This window comes from Triticum dicoccoides, chromosome 2A, assembly GCF_002162155.2.
Source record: "Triticum dicoccoides isolate Atlit2015 ecotype Zavitan chromosome 2A, WEW_v2.0, whole genome shotgun sequence".
Classification (NCBI taxonomy): domain Eukaryota; kingdom Viridiplantae; phylum Streptophyta; class Magnoliopsida; order Poales; family Poaceae; genus Triticum; species Triticum dicoccoides.
This window is the reverse complement of record NC_041382.1, coordinates 66,758,027-66,775,561: the sequence shown is the minus strand read 5'-3', so window position 1 is coordinate 66,775,561 and position 17,535 is coordinate 66,758,027. Positions and strand designations below refer to the sequence as shown.

General features: G+C 45.5%; 1 protein-coding gene across 1 annotated transcript; it reads left to right on the top strand.

Moving 5' to 3' along the window:
• Positions 1–6,701: 6,701 nt before the first annotated feature.
• On the top strand, positions 6,702–9,699 carry LOC119353289 (CBL-interacting protein kinase 2-like). Its single transcript, XM_037619890.1, has 2 exons — positions 6,702–6,977; positions 7,805–9,699. Exon 2 carries the CDS (start codon positions 8,134–8,136, stop codon positions 9,490–9,492), a length of 1,359 nt encoding a protein of 452 aa, XP_037475787.1. The 5' UTR covers positions 6,702–6,977; positions 7,805–8,133; the 3' UTR covers positions 9,493–9,699.
• Positions 9,700–17,535: the final 7,836 nt, after the last annotated feature.

The window sequence follows — 17,535 nt, the reverse complement described above, 5'->3', positions numbered from 1 at the left end:
TCCCATGACTTGATCTCTCTGGCCCATAAACATTTACTGATAAAATGGCCAGCTCCTAAAAAAAACTGATAAAATGTTCGGAGCTTCTCTGTAAAAGATAAAATTGTTTCTTCAATAGAAATCGGATGTGGACCTCTCATTCGCACAAAAAAGACAAAAGAAATGTTTGAAAATAGGGTGTGTCTAGGGCACATCTAGATGTGCTCTACTTATTGCACATCTAAGCGAGTGAATCAAGTATAAAGAGGAAAAGAAAAAAGAAAAAGAAAAATATCCACACGAATCTCAACGCAAGATCAATGACATAGGACTTAGATGTGCAATACTTATGGCACATCTAGATATGCTTTAGCAAAACTGTTGAAAATAAGCACTCCCTGCAGAAAATTAGGGCATAGATCTTCTCTTTCCAGGAGAATTTAGGCATAAAACTTGGCATGCGAATCCTCCAAATTGGTAACTACAAACAGTTTTGCTAAAGCACATCTAGATGTGCCATAAGTATTGCACATCTAAGTTATATGTCATTGATCTTACATTAAGATTCGTGTAAATATTTCTTTTTTTTTATGCTTGATTCACTCACTTAGATGTGCAATAACTAGAGCACATCTAGATGTGCCCTAGACACACTCAATTACAAAAGTTGAGACATTTATTTTAAAACAAAGAAAGTACTAGACAGAAGGTCACTTTTTTTTGTGCGGGGAAGGTCACCTTTTTCTTTGAGAAAGAGTAGGTCACTTGTAATCAGGGGAGAAAGAGAATCACACCGCCCATCCACGAGAAAGAAACATGCATCGCCGTGACCCCGTCCATACGAACCGTTTATTCGGATCCAGATGCTTTCGTTGACCTATGCATCCTTGAACCCGACCCAGATACATAATTTACGACAGCAACATGCATGCATGCATGCTTGCACATGCTTGAGCCAAGATCCAACCAACGGGAATCAAATGTCACGGAGACCCAGATGCTTCCGTTGACCCCGTCCGTCCACCATTGTCTGCGTAGCAAATCTATGATAGTACTCTAGCAATCAATAATTTCGCGCATATACAGATGTTCTGCGTAGCATCAGACATGTTACGGCGGCCGGCTCGCACCCAACCACCCGGTTAAACCCCGTCCGTCCGTCCACCACGAACAAGCAGCTTCGAGCCCCACGCACGCCCACCGGCGCCTTGGAACCACTCCGGCCGGAGACAGCGACACTGTCGAAAAAGAAAAAGTTCGAAGACCGCGACTGCTGCATCGATCATTGGGGGCACAAATCGAGCCGCGGACGACGGAGGAGGAAGCAGGACGCGGCCTTCGCCGGCGAACGAGCGCGCGAGGGAGACGTGCGTGCCGTGTGCCGGCAATGGCAGAGAGTTAAAGTTAAACCAACCGTGGGCAAGCGCTGGAGGGAGACAACCATGCATGTTCATTGCCAGTCTACAGCCTTTGGAATCTAACTCCAATAATGCACGCATATCCTTCGATGATTGACCGGCTGATTCCTCCGCGGCTTAACGAACACTGCAGACTTCGTCTCTCTGTGGGCGTCGACACTTGGCGCGTCCCGTTCCGCCGAGACACGAATCCAGCCGTGCGTTGCTGATCGATGGAACCTAGCTAACCCGACTGCGACATGGCTAGATACGTGTCGATATTCACTGGGTCATCCATATATCTTTCGTGGTTTACATCGTCCCGTAAAGGAAAGAGTCAGATGTGCGGCCACGCATGGACTGTCGCGTACGAATGTAGTTAAACCATATTGTCCTCGCGAGCCCTTTCTTTTTCATTTCAAAAGGAAACCAATTAAGAATGTGTGTTCGTTGTGTGTGTATATTTCTAGCTAGTCCAATAGAGGTCAAACTCCAAGTGTTATGAGTTATGACACGTGTTTGTGTTTCTCACCGGGGTTGGCTATTCTTCGTGGTAAATGTGGCGTGCCGGACGATTCAACAGTGAACCACCCCGCCCATGGTGTTTCGAGTAATTACGACACCGTCGTCTAAGGCTGGTCATAATGAGGAGTAATTTATACTAGTACACTAGTCTAAGTTACTATCTTCATATATGGTTTCATTTATTAGCTTGTAGACTCATCCTTTCTCGGAAAGCGCTATGTTACAGTAACATATTATGTTACTCGAAACACCTCTTTTCTCATTAACTACATACTATATAAGCAAAATTATCTTAAAGTATGTTATGTTACTACGTAAGTTACTCCGACTATAACGAGATAGCAAGTCTCCGTGGTCACCGTGCAAGCCAAGTTCTGCGCACACAAGCAAGCATCCACCAAGCAAGCTTGGACACACAGCCTCGTCACCAGGCCCAGCTCGCATGCATGCCACGTAGCATGCCCACGCGACCCTTCATGCATGGGGCCGGTGCTTTTGCAATAATGCATGGCACTCATGCACGTACAATTAATTCCTCTATGATTACGGTGACACCACCACCACGTACGTACGTCTAGATTAGTAGTAGTACAATGATACAGGAGTTGCACACTCTGTGTTTCGCAAGAGACACCAAGCCCGGGACGTCTCAGCCCCCGCACCCGCATCTTTTTCTTCCTTCTTTGAAGAGACGCAGCCTCTAATAATAGATGATCAACAGCTCTAAGTCGTACCCTCAAAAAAAAAAAACAGCTCTAAGTCGTGAGGGCTTTGGCAACCAACCCCGGACGAACGGAGCGTCCGAGAAATGAATCGATGGAGCCCCGCGACTAGAAGAGGTCATCAGTGATTGCTAATCTACTTTGGCTATTACGTCAACACCCTCTCGCGTGCTAGTGCCGCTACACGTACCGACAGGCTACCTCGAGCCCTGTACTGTGGCTGGCACGTAAATTCTTCACGAAGCAGAGAATGTGCTCATCACTCCCGCGAATCCAATGCTTTCAAGGCATGATATACCCCAACTAAATATTTCTGTACAAGTTCAAAAGATAGTGTCACAAAATATATATACGAACAAAAATCATCTCGATAGTCGATCACATACCGAAAAAAAACCTCGCTATTCTCTTGGAAAAAAGGACGTCGGGACATGGAGTTTCCGCACTCAGTTGAGTATGCACCATGTGAACCGTAAAATCAGGAAAAAAATTATAAAAATTGTTAGACAAACTTTGTCGAGTGTTCGACCAACATGCAAAAATCATGATGTGAATGTTTTTCCATCACGAAACTCTTGCATGTTGGTAAAATATTCAGTAATGTCCGTCATGCAAAACCAGAATTTCTTGAATTTTGTTGCTATATTTTCAAATTTTACAGTTCACCTACGAGCAAAACAACACTTCCGTGTTTTCTTAAAAAAATCACTCGACGTATAATAATAATAATAATAATAATAATAATAATAATAATAATAATAATATAAAGAGTTGCACACTCGGTGTTTCGCAAGTGACACCGAGCTCATCACGCCTCAACGCCTCTGCATCTCTAGTTTCAAAGAACAAAAAAAAAACGCACCTGCCTCTGTTCTTCCTTCCTCGAAGATGCCTCGCATCTGCGTCTGCATCGTCCGTAGCCTCTAATAATCGATGATCACAGACAACAGCCAGCCAGCTCGTCCTTAGTAGTCCTCAGTCGTCACGGCTTTGGCAACCGATCTGGACGAGCGAAGTGTCCAAGAAATTAATGGAACGATCGAGAGCCCCACGATTAGACCATGTCATCAGTGATAGTTAAGCTACTCCATACTTTGGTTAGTACGCCTACGCCAACACCCTCGCGTGCTAGTGCCGGTATACGTACCTACATGCCACCTCAAACTCCGTACCGCCGTACCGGTTGGCACGCAAGTTCTTCACCGGGTGATGAGCTTTGTTTTCCGACGCGGATGGGAGTGAAGATGTCTATTCCATGCTCGGACTGCCAACCAAATCTACCCCGTCAATTTTTAGGCCATGACCAAAATGTTGTTCTTCTCCGGATTACTACTAACTTGTTCCCGCATGTCAGGGCATCATGCAAAGCGGAGGCAAACCAGGGAAACTTTGTAGGAGTCCGTGCATCCACATGACGAACAAAAAGCCACCATGTACCCTTCTTCCTCTCCCCATTCGGATGACGGAACCCACTGTTAAAGATAATTAATTTGGCGGAAGGCTAGCATCTTAAAGGTGATTAGCATTTGTGCATCTAGGGGAAGCTTTGAAAATGACCAAAGGCATTTGGCAAAAGGTGTATTGGAAGGTGATTAGCACTTGGACCCTTTGGTGCAAGGTGTACTAGGAGATGATTAGCATTTGACGGAAGCTATGAAAATGGTACTACACATTTTGGCGAAAGGTGTACTTGATTAGCATTTGGCACGGTGTTTAGCATTTGGTGAAAGGCTAGCATGTACTGTAAAATGACCATCACTCCACTCAAAACCACTACACTTGCCGCTGCCGTTGCTATTTTTTAAAATAATAATAACAATAATAATAATAAAAGGTAGATCTTTGAAGCATAGCGTTGGATGACTCCGTATCCGTGTTTCGGACGAGTCCGGAACAGTCCGGGGACAGATACCATGTCCGTTTTAGACATCGACATTGAAGATGCCATCAATGCTTCTTTAGCACCTCTAGTTCATTTTGCTAGCCAAAACATGGAAAGGCAACACCTCAAAAATTTGGCAGGGCAAACTTGGCCACAAAAACAAAAACATACCCTGGTGTTTTTTTTTGCGGGGCAACACACCCTGGTGTTAGCATGAGTCATGCTTTCGAGACAATATGTGGCACATGTAGAAGATTTTTCAATTTTTTTTAAAAAAAGAAGTTTGGATTGCTGCAAAAACATACATGGTACGGAAACCTCTTTCTTTCCCATAGTCGATGACAAACCGAAAAAAGAAAAGCTATTCTAGTGGAAAAGAGAATGCTTCTTTGAAAGTCCACTTCACCGAAAATACAGCTTTCCAATAATGAGGCTTGTGGTTGGGGGTAGCACCGACTAGACCGGAGGACAGGTGTGGGAGGCGATGAAGGACGTACAACATCATCATCACCACATTGCTTGGCCGGGCCGCGGGAGTGCACGCATATGTCTCATTGGCTCTCCAAAAAGCAACCAGCTCCGCTCTAGCCGCCTAGATAGTGCATATACTATCATTGCCGCCATGCCCGTCTGTTGGAAGGGGTCTCCCTGAGACGGATCGAGCATAGCAACAACGAACACATGCATGCATATCGTCGCATGCATATATGCCTCCGGTCTCTCGATGCCATGCATGGGCTGCAAGGCTCCAAGCGAGCCACCGGAATAATAATGCCACTATTCTAAGCATGAACTTTACGGGCGTGGGAGGAGATTGGACGTTCGGTTTTTCGCTGGTTTTGTACGTTTGTTGGCCCTGACCGTGACGCTTTTGCGTGCCTAACTTAGGGCTTGTTCGGTTGCAACGAAATTGAAGGGGATTGAAGTGGATTGGGATGGATTAAATCTCATACAAGTCAAAATCTCACTCAATCCCCTCCAAACCTCTTCAATCCCTTCCAGGAGAGGTTTAACCGAACAAGGCCTTAGCCGGGACGATGGGAGGTGGGCCTTTTACAGCCGGGCACGAGGAGGCGCCGTGCTTTGCTTTGGCCTCTTCCTCCCTCCTGCGCGCACCGCTGATGCGAATCGCCGGCCAAGCGCTGGGCGGTCTGCACATGGCTGGCCACGCAGGTGGACCATTTCGTACGTGCTTCGATCTCTCGCACGTGCTACGTAAATAAATAAAGTAATAAACTTGCGCTAATTTGGAGTGGTGACACTTCGTTTGGAGATCACTACGGCGCGACGGGCCATGGCATCATCGTGACCTCAGGCAAGCAGAGTAGGGTCGGGCCGTAGCACGCCGCAACGAACGTTCGCGGTATACATTGCCCATCTTTTACCCTTTTTTTTGCGGGCAAAATCTTGGACTTGTAACTACCTTCGATATCACTACGTGCTAGTAGTAATTTTGAAAGCTGGCAGATTATACCATAGGCGATCTGCGCCGTCACGCTCCAGCCAGAGCTCTAAATTCTACCGAGATTCTCCACTACTAAGAAAGATCTACCGAAATTTACGGCCGCGAATCAAAAGTTTCCTTCGTCGCGACCCTACAATTATGGAGTAGCATCATGCACGCACGTAAAACAAGGGCCAGGCACGGGAACCATATGAAACCCTGTGTTACTAGTAGGCTGGTCATAGTGGGGAGTAACTTAGACTAGTAACCTGTATATGTTACTAGGCTATGTTATTACCTCTATAGTGGGTAGTAACATATATGTAGTGTCATGCATCACTTCATTTATTACTTCATAGACTCATTTAGCATTGGGAACCGCTAGGTGATGGTAACATATTATGTTACTCTATTTGTCTCTCTCCTCATTAACTACTTGACACATCATCACTTATGCTTATGTGACATCTATGTTACTACTTATGTTACTCCCACTATGACCAGCCGTAGGTTCGCCGCCGATGCAGAATGGACGGCGGAGGGCGGCCGTGGGAGGGCGCAACGGGCCGATCTAATTTGGTCCGTCCGTCGCAGCAGCGGACAGGCCAGCGCATTATTGGCGGGCCCCGCCGCGCGTAATTTTACCGGCCCACAGCGGCGGGCGGTGGGTGGGTGGAGGAATATCTCTCCTCTCCTCTCCGCGAGAACGGATCCATCCATCCCTAGCGGGGCGGGGCGGGGGGTTGGCCGCCGCGGCGCGTATAAAGCGGAGCCGCCTCTCAAGCTGAACCTTTCGCTGTAATACACTCTCCCACCAGACTACCTCCCAACCCAAGGAGAAGAGCCGCAAATCTGCCACGACTCCGCCGTCTCCCAGCCCCGCCGCCCACGCATCCGCCTCCTCCCTCCCCCGCCGGCCTCCTCGTCTCGCGAGCGCCGCCGGTTCTTCGCGGAGGAAGGGAAGGGATCTACTCCACCGCCGGGGCTGCCGCCGCGGTCCCGTTCGCGTCGCGAGCCGCCGGGATCTGGTACGGGCTCGCCCACGCCTCTCTTCTTCTGTCTTTGGTTCCAGTGCAGTTCATCTGCGACTGCGTGTGCGCGAAACATGTGTCTAGCGGGCCGAAACATGTCGTCTAGGGCCTCGCCGATTTGGTGCGTGTGCGGTCTCCGAAACAATTTCTCCTCAGGAGTTCGCACTAGATTTCTCTCTACATACATAGTAGGGATAGTCGTTCTCCTTCTCCTGTTGTTCGTTCGTGCCGGTTGCCTCGTTCAGCTCCTTGGTTGGTGGTTAGATGCGCGTTTCCGGGTGCTGTCTCTTCTGTTTTGGCAGCGAGAAAGTTTAGGCGTGATAGGTTGGTTATGCGCGGAGATAAACAGATCCATCAGCTAGGTGCCATAGAAAGTTGGACAACCGCATCTGATTGCAGTCTAGACCCCTCTTAATCCGGCTATGGACAACCGAATCTGATTGCGGCTTGGACCCCTCTTAATCCGGCTAAGTGATGCATCTGGTTGCAGTTTAGACCCCTCTTAATCCGGCTAAGTGATGCATCTCGGTGCAGTTTAGACCCCTCTTAATAATCCGGCTAAGTGATGCATCTGGTTGCAGTTTAGATCCCTCTTAATCCGGCTAAGGGATGCAAGTTAGCTTTCGTTGGGAGTACTATATATGCTTGTGGTCCTGTATGTGGAAGAGATTTATTTTCCCATCTTTTGCAAACAGAGCAATCTTCTAATTTCGGAATTTTTGCCGCCTTCTGCATGTAGAAGAATCTTCTAGTTACGGAATAATTTGTCCTCACTACCGATTGCTCTATGGCTAACGTTACGCCTTTACTTTCTTGATTGACAGTACCTGGATTTCAGCAAGGAGGAAACATCTTAGGGAATGCAGAAAGATGTGTTTGCATGCTAGAGAGCTACCTTGCGAGGGAATCGGCAGGGTAGCCGCCCCTGTTTCTGCTTTGATTGACCTTGATGACACCGCTTCACAGCAGCACACAACACACCTCTTCTTCCATGTGCTTCTGCACAATGGGGTTCGACGTGGCATCTCAACCATCATCTTAGATTACCACCTCGGAGGGGACGGTTGAGGTCATATACCACCCGCAGGCTCCCTTTGAAGGTCCGGGATCGCTGCTGCTGTTCTGTGTGCATAGCATACATCTGCCTGCCATCATGGGAGAGCAGAAGGGGAATATTCTGATGGGGAAGTACGAGATGGGGAAGATGCTCGGGCAAGGGACCTTTGCCAAGGTCTACCATGCCCGTAACATCGAGACCTCGCAGAGTGTTGCCATCAAGGTGACCGACAAGGAGAAGGTTCTGAAGGGCGGGCTCACGGATCAGATCAAGCGCGAGATATCTGTGATGAAGCTGGTGAAGCACCCAAACATTGTTCAGATGTATGAGGTCATGGCAACCAAAACAAAGATTTATTTTGTGTTGGAGCATGTGAAGGGTGGAGAGCTGTTCAACAAGGTTCAGAGGGGAAGGCTCAAGGAAGATGCTGCAAGGAAGTACTTCCAGCAGCTGATCTGCGCGGTTGACTTTTGTCACAGCAGGGGTGTCTATCACCGTGATTTGAAGCCGGAGAACCTTCTTCTTGATGAGAACAGTAACCTGAAAGTTTCAGACTTCGGTCTGAGTACCATTTCTGAGTGCAGAAGACTTGACGGGTTGCTCCACACATCCTGCGGCACGCCTGCTTATGTTGCCCCTGAAGTGATCAATAGGAAAGGCTATGACGGCGCTAAGGCTGACATCTGGTCTTGTGGGGTGATCCTCTTTGTGCTTTTGGCTGGGTATCTCCCATTCCAAGATAAAAATCTGATGAATATGTATAAGAAGATTGGGAAAGCAGAGTTCAAATGCCCGAGTTGGTTCTCTTCAGATATTCGAAGGCTTCTGCTAAGGATTCTTGATCCAAACCCCAGCACAAGGATCTCGATTGAGAGAATCATGGAACATCCTTGGTTCAGGAAGGGTCTAGATGCAAAACTGCTCAGATACAATTTACAAGCAAAAGATGCCGTTCCTGCTGCTGACATGGCTGCGACTTCTGATTCCTTGAGCTGCAGCAACTCAGCAACAGAGGGCAAGGAACAAGAAGCAAAAAAGCTCGCCAACTTGAATGCTTTCGATATAATCTCCCTCTCAACCGGACTCGACCTCTCTGGTATGTTTGAGGACAATGACAAGAAGAGGGAGTCCAAGTTCACATCCACCAACTCGGCTTCGACGATCGTGTCAAAGATCGAGGACATCGCAAAGTGCATGCGACTGAAGCTCGTCAAGAAAGATGGTGGCATGTTGAGGATGGAAAGCTTCAAGGCTGGAAGGAAAGGTGTGATGTCCATTGATGCTGAGATATTCGAGGTCACCCCTGACTTCCATCTCGTGGAGTTGAAGAAGACAAACGGTGATACTCTGGAGTACCAGAAGGTCTTGAACCAGGAGATGAGGCCGGCGCTGAAGGACATAGTCTGGGCGTGGCAAGGCGAGCAGCAGCCGCAGCCGCAGCAGCAACCATGTTGAGAAGAACTGTGCCAAGTGCTACATTCATTTTACAACTTGAGGCAATTACCAGGCGTCCGTGTGTTTCTGTAATTTTTATTATCGTAAGTTTGTTATTCGTTTCCATTCCCCTAGTGATGTCTGTGTAAACTTCAGTTATCATCTTTTGATGAAGATTTATTTGAAAGCATGGTGTCTTCAGAACAGATGCCAAGTCTTTGTCCAAAAGGCTCTCCAAGGGCAGTGCGTTTGTGTATGGGAAATGTTGTTCACATCATCTTTTGCTCAAGAATTAATATTCACCTTGTTACTATTTAACTCTAACATGCATCATGATTAGATCCACTATTCTTGTGATCTGAAAACTCTAGAGGGTGACATATTAAAATCTTCTTTGGTGGGTAGCTAACGGACTTTACCTAAAGGCTGAAGAGATATGGTTTGTTAGACAGCATGCTATGGCCGTTGGCCCATAGACAAATTGAAAGCTTTGTTCTATGTAGCCACCTGCAAAGGGAGGGGTGGGAAGTAGGGAGGGAGCAGTAGCATCATTTCACAGCTATGAAGATACTGCTACTGATTAAGAACAGCACTGTGCAGATCGCTGCGCAGAAGCACCTTAGGCGAGATTCGGGCATATTCCTCTGGTTGTTTCCTCCCTCGTGGGGTAGGAGGAAAGGAAAAGAAAAGGAAAAGCCGAAAACCCTCTTGCTTCACAGTTACTGTACAATCTTTATCAAGGAGAAATAGAGTTCCAGATACCCTCTTGCTTCACAGTTGCAAAGAGGAAAGCTTAAAGCAGTAGTTTTCATACTCTGCCAAGTGCAGCATTTTGCAATTTGAGAATTGTTGCAGGTGGCATTATTTTACAGTTACAAAAGCCAGCAAGATGCTGATTTTTTTTGTGAAATCAGCAAGATGCTGAATAAGATTACAGACTAAAGGCTGGTACAGATTGCTTGCTGCGCAGAAGCACCTGAGGCAAAGATTCGGGAATTACTGTAGACTGTAGTAGTGGCTTCCTCCATCTGTAGTCCAAAGTTCAGTCCACCTAACTGAATGATTGAATTGACCGGTAGGTGTGATGTGAGTGATGAACCTCAAGTTTTGGATTCATTTTCTTTTGCCTGTTCATATCCTCTAGCACTTTGGTTGAGATAAACTCGTCAGGTTTAATCTCCAGGGAGTTCAGGTAACATGTGGGAAGCTCTATTCTGACACATGGATGGACAATTTGTGCAGCTAGCATCAAAAGCTCCCCTGCCTGGCCTGACTCTTCCATCTCTTGCCAACAATCAGTCCAGCATGGTTCGCCTGTTGTTTTCGCCATGGGTGAGCAGTGCACCACCTCCAAAACCCAACCAACGACAGTATCTATCCCTCCAGAACATTCTCCACTGAACGAACCGACCGGTGCGATGCAATACAGAGAGGGCCGGCTGATTAGCACAAGTTGGAGATGCAGACAAGGGCTCCGCTGTGGAGATGAGGCGATAATGGCGCTATCAGTTGCGTCGCCAGCGGTTCAGGAAGGCGCTTGCGGGTTCTGGCGCTTGGGCAGGGCAGGGCAGGGCAACAATAATTGTTGCATGTTTTGGGTGAAGTCTGAAATAAACCCTGAGATTATAGAGGCCGACGCAAATAAACCCTCACTTTCAAATCCCTGAAGTTCGTATCCCATATTTACACATCCCAATCAATCCAAACCCCTGCATGAATAAAATCTGTTTGGTGTGATAGGAAAGGCCCGATCCCAGACGGGATTGATTTAAAGTGTCACTTACTACATGGGCCTACTTCTCATGTGCATCTCCTTCCTCATTCTGTTCGTCACAGATTTACTCCCCAGCCGATCCATCCGCACGGTGCCAAGCACCAGCTGATCGATGCGGTGCAGCGGCGATCGATGGCAGTCCGGACGAGCTCCTTAGCAGCATGCTGCACCTAAGCAGTCCGGAACAAGCCGGGAAGGGCGAGAAGACGGCGGCTGTGATCCAAAACTGGCGGTTCACACTTAAAAAACGGGCGGTTCCGCTGAAGCCTTGAAGGTGGGCGTTGTTCGCATGTTGCTTCCTCTGCGAGATTCAACGGGATATGTGAGTACTAAGTTAGTCCCGACGCTGGTCGCCGCATTGTTGGGCACGTCCCTGGAGGTTATGCTGATGAGCGTGTTCGCCACAGGGCGGTGACCATGAGCCGCTCCACGGTTCACAACACTGCTCTTGTACTCGACAAGGAACGTCAACAAGTCAAACTTCATGGCGTAGTAGTCCCGCCGCCATGCCTGTTGGCCTCTGATCTTGATCACTACTGCCGCCAATGTAATGCATCAACTCGTCGATTACTTTTGGGTGCGAGCAACATGCGCGAGTTGGCTCAGTTTTTCTTCCGATGCCATGCCATGAGGGGCAACACGCACGTACAAAACTTGTGATGTATAGCTACCTACAGCCACCAATACAAAGCTATCGATTTCTTCTAGTGGCCATAACACACACGACACGAATGCGAGGCGAGGAGGAAGAGGAGCGCCTGAAGCAGTGTAGAGGAGAGTGGCAAGCAGAGAACGACCTTCTTGCTGAAGCACATCAATCATTAGGAAAATTTGCATCTGTCCATGGTAGAAGCATATAACACATAAGCAAAACCAGGCCTCGTAGTTTCTTCAAGGATTGGTTTAGGAAAATCACAAGCAAAGGAGGTGACGCACATGCATGGGGCTGGACGCTAGACCCCTACAGCTGCGGCAGCCCGCAAGGCCGGAGGTTGTCCGGCGTGTAGACATGACGGCCGTATAGATCCATCTTGCATGGACACATCTAGTAGCGCGCTCGGGTGGAGATAGCTAGCACACAAAACTAGTTCTCTATAGCTATCAGAGAAGTGAGAGCATGCTTGGATACGTTTTAGTCCCATGACTAAAAGTAGTGGGACTAAAACTTGCTAGTCTCACCCATGTTTGGATCCAAATACTAAAGAAACTAAAATCTAGTTATTGAGCATTTATTATCCTCCAAACCCTTCAATCCAGAACTAAGAAGAGGAATTAAATGAGGAGAGAGAGAGCTAATACATATTTTAGTAGGTTTCCCATGACTAAAAGATTTTAGCCTCAAGACTAGTCCTAGCCTCTTTTTAGTCAGGGGTGCTTGGAACTTTAGCCTCTAAAAGAGACTATTTTTAGTCAGACTAAAAATAGTCCCTTGTATCCAAGCACCCTCTGAGTTCCTGGTCAGGATTATGCTTTTCCACGTGCGTCAAACATATCGATGGTTAGGATAGACCAGGATCAGAGAGGTCAGGGTATGGACTTCAGAGATTTAGAGGTGATGGTTCATTTGGGTCGGCCTCTATAATCTCAAGATTTATTTCAGACTTCACTCGCATGTTTTCAGTTGTTTTCAGGTTTCGGCCCAGGCAGATGCAGATGGAGGGGTCGCCCATGGCCGTGGGTGCCGTGCCTGGGTGGTGGCGGTGCAATGCGAGCCTCGGGAGTCTGGATGGTGGGAGGTGAGGAGGAGGACGCTGGGTGGTTTATTGGCTTGGTTGCGAGGCGCCCACCGTGAGGGGACGGGAGAGTCTTGGTGTTGCAAGCTACGGTGGCCATTGTGTGCGAAAGGTAGTTGTCAAGTTAGACTTGGACCAGAGCAGCAGCAGCAGCTTCATTAGCGATGTTCTTTTTTAGGGCTCATTAGCCATGGATGAACCGATGAAGCAACTGGGAGCTCCGCCGGTTAGGAAAACGGGCGCTCACGTACCTCCCGTCATGGGCCGGCCAAAAATTAAGTGTTTTTTTAGGCCTCGTTAGCGATGGATGAAGCAACTGGGATTCGAACTCACCATCTGTAGTTTTACGTACAAACGCAATGATCACTTCGATCGTCGATGGTGAGGGGGGTCGTCGGATTCACGTGTGGATCGTTTTTTAGGCTATCATAGTTTAGGTTTTTAGGTTGTTCATCGTTTTTGCTTCGGCGGCAGCGATGGCGGTGCTGAATAAAGTTTATTCAGATCCTACTCCAACAGGCGATCGGTCCTGTGGTTAGGGATGGATTTGGAAATCAGTCTGTTCAAGTAAGGATGGCGTGGCGGCGGCGACATCCTCATGGTGAACCTATGTCCTCGGGCTCCGCCGTTGCGACGGCGTTTGCTCCAGCGCCGGCGCAGAGTTTGGGAGGTAGTCCAAGAACGGATACAGATTGTGGTCTGTATCGGCGGCATCTGGAAGATGGTGAATCGTGTGCTGGTTCGTGGTTCGTGGATGGCAAGTATGGTTTTCTCCTCCGGCGTCTTAGTCGTGTGGGGTGCCAGATCTGTAGTTCGATGGCGTGTTCGGGGTGTTGCCCCGGTCTGATTCGTTCAACGGTAATGATTTCGTTTTTGGTTAACCACTTTGGAAGTTCGCAAAGTTGCATATCAGCGATGGATCCGCTTCAAGCTTGAGTGTGAAGGTGGTCCGTCATTGTTTTCTTTGGTGGCTGCTACGGTGGTTCCAGAGGCTTATGACGGGCCTTGGTGTCAAGTTCAAAGGTTTCTTCGGTCTTGATTGTACTTTTACTTCTCGGCTGTTGTTACTTTGTGCAAAGACTAGTGTCTTGCTGTTTTTTCAGTTTTGCCAGCTCAGTTTGTACATGGATTGTACTATGATTCTTATGATGTAAATGAAACATGTATTTGCAAAGACAAAACCTATGTGAAATATTATATCTTTTTCCATTTTTATAGTTTCTCCAATTCGCGGGTAGCCTCTGGTTTTGGGAAGCTTCTTGAAGCTTCTAACCTAGTTTTCCCGGTTTGTTGGGCAGTTTTCCATCCGGTTCTTATTCTTTTTTCTTGTTTCATTTTTTTCTTTTTTTCTTTTTCTATGAACTTTATTCAAATTCAATGAACTTTTTTCTAAATTCGATGAACTTTATTCAATTTTGATGAATCATTTTTAAAAACTATGAACTTTTTCAAATTTCATGAACCTTTTTCAAAATTGATGAACTTTTTTTCCAAAATTCGATGAACTTTTTTGAGTTACGGTGAACTTTTTTCAGAATCGATGAACTTTTTACAAATTCATGAACATTTTTTTAAAATCGATGAACTTTTTTTTCTAATTTGTATCCATTTTATTTTTTTATTTTTTTAAGTGCTGTAGGAGAAAGCAGGGAGCAGAAAAAATCGAACGGAAGAAAAACTATAGCGAATGTGAGAACGAGCGAAGGAGTAGTGCCGAACGGGAGAACGAGCAAACGAGTAGTGGGCCGAGGCCCAGTTGGGATCCCTAGTGTGTAGGGCTCGACCAAAAGCTCGTAGCTCGTGAGCTTAACGAGCGCTCAATAGTTCGGCTCGTTAAGCTCGTAGCTCCCTTCTTAATGAATAGAGCCAACCATTGATTTCAGCTCGTTAAGCTTAACAAACTTAACGAATGAGCTAACGAGTTTCACGAGTAGCTCATTAAGCTCGTTAGTAACAACACAATGCATATTTTCATTTTAGGTGACAAAAACTTTTAGCACGTCATCCCATCTATTCAATCTAATAGACATATAAGGCAACAAATTAGTGCATTTATTGTGTTATTTAACATGTTGTATATTTTTTTGTAATAAATATACTTATACATTTTGTAGGCATAAAATGTGAATATTAAACATACTATATATTTTTAATTGATTTTAACGATATTATATTTCTTTACGGAGGAGTATTATTTATATTATTCCAATCTTCAAATTTTCATCGTTAAGAGGATCCATCTTTCGGATCCCTAATTTTTATAGGAAAAGTTGAAACAAAACGAATATGAGTTCGAGCTATTATTTACACCAATTTTTTTTACTAATTGTTGATTTCCTAATACTTGCTTACGCCATCATACCTACACAAAGAAAATAGTTCTAACTCAGATGCATTTGCTTGGAAGCGATACTGATCCAATTAAAATAAAAAGATGACACCTTAAAATATGTAGTGGGTGTATTATTGTTACAATAATTATGCAAATAAAAACTGTTTTTGTGTGACGTGAAAATATGATTTAGTTAGACATGCCAGTTTTACCAGATAAGTTGTGTTACATATAGGGCATATAAACTTTCTAAAATTGCAGGTGAAAATTCAGTAACTCTAAATCATATACTTCAGTTCACATATGCATGACCTTAAATCATAGCAACGACAATCTAAGAGTTGTTTCGTAATAAAAACTGACAACCTAATGGGATGAAATCAACTAATGACACAGTTAATCCTGAAATTAAGAAGCGATAAATCAATCACCCGCAACAAAATCACATTATGTCAAGCACTCATAGCCTATAGTACGATGGCACGCCTAAATGTGCATTGCATACATGCCTGATAGATTACACATGGTAGGGAGAAGCCTGTACAGAATGGTCCGCAAAAAAATAGTGATCACTGCATGGCTGAGGGTCCTGCGTTGCAGTTTTGCAATCCAATGTTGAATCGATGGAGGCAGCGGGTGACAGATCCATCTACGGTAGTCACCTTGTGCTTCTCGATCTTGTTTTTTTCCGAATCAAAGCAACACACAGGACAGGCGAACCGCAACATGATTTAGAAGAGGCTTCTCTTGCTATGCACCAGAATAACACACAACAATCGGATGAACAACCGAGGTATGGCTGCAGAAGAAAATATGCCTTTCCTTGATTCTTTTTCCTGGATATCAAAGAGAGGACAGAAGAAAGGAGTCATGTAGGTGAAAGAGGATTTTCTTTTCCTGGATATCAAAGAGAGGACAGAAGCAAGGAGTTATGCAGGTGAAAGAGCCTAGCAGAGTGGGGTACTTCATCCCATGGTTGAAAATAAGACATAGATCGACCTGAGGGACAAAAATTTTAAACTCCAGATTTCAAGCGGAGCCACACAACTTTGGTCTATTTGCTTTGGCGAATGATTTTGTGTTTAACAAAAGGAATTATACATAAAATTCCTAACAATGGCGATCATGCATGCATATGGAGCAAGCGACCAAAGGAGTTTTTACCAAACATTGTAGTCTTCGGATTGGTCCTCCTACCCCTTTAGCGTTTAGTTTGTTCATAACTCTATGTTTGGTCTTTTTGGTATGCGTGTGTCAACTTACAGGAAAAGTATTCTGTGAGAATTATGTGAGGATTTTCGTTTGGTGATAAAGCGAGTAGATTCACAGGGTTCTATCAGGAAAGAAGTAGTATTAAAGGCACATATATTACATTAAAAGAAACTATTTTTTCTCTTTCTTAGATTCCTGTAGATCTTTTCATTGACATACGTTGGATATAGATGGCCTGTTTTTTTTCCCCTAATTTTGTTAATGATCAAATCGGTAGATATTTTTCTGTAGGTAAAGTGGGGATCTCTATCTATTAGAAATACACATATGTACCTATACATGACATAGATAATTGTGCGTGTATGAGAACTCTATCACCTATGATGCACGGAAGGTTTGATTTTAAGTATGATACCTTCTAGCTGGGAGTATATTAGTATGGGAATTTCGGCATATATATTATTATATTGATTTTGTTTTACTTATGTGGGAAAAATACATGTGTAGGCTTTTGATACTACGCGTCAAAGTATCAGCATTCCCACGCTGGAGTATATCATCTTAACCAACGTTTTCAATAATAAATATTAACTCATTACCATGCATCAGCCATATGCGTGATTAAGCAAGAAATTAATTGAAGCAATGAATTCCTAGAACATATAGCAGATCAAACCCACTTGATTTATACCTTAGACACGTAGACATATACTCCGGCAAGTACTCATGGAGCTGCCACCGGTGAGTACTCTCCATGCAGAAGATCAAAATTCCAGAGATGATTAGCGTCTAATCCTAAGTAGTTCACCTCGGGAGGCAACGACTCGCTTATCAACATGACGGTTCCCTTGTTTTTGAAGGACTACGCATGCATATTGTTTGTGAGTAGGCCCTGAAAATCAAAAGCAGCAGCATCAATCTGTGCGACAACCATCTGTACATGATGTCTTGTTGGTATCGATGAAGACCATGTAAATGAAAAGCAGCAACATCGACATACGCATGCAAATCAG

Excerpts from the sequence above, each read along its gene's own strand:
- LOC119353289 (XM_037619890.1), top strand. The coding sequence starts at position 8,134 with ATGGGAGAGCAGAAGGGGAATATTCTGATGGGGAAGTACGAGATGGGG.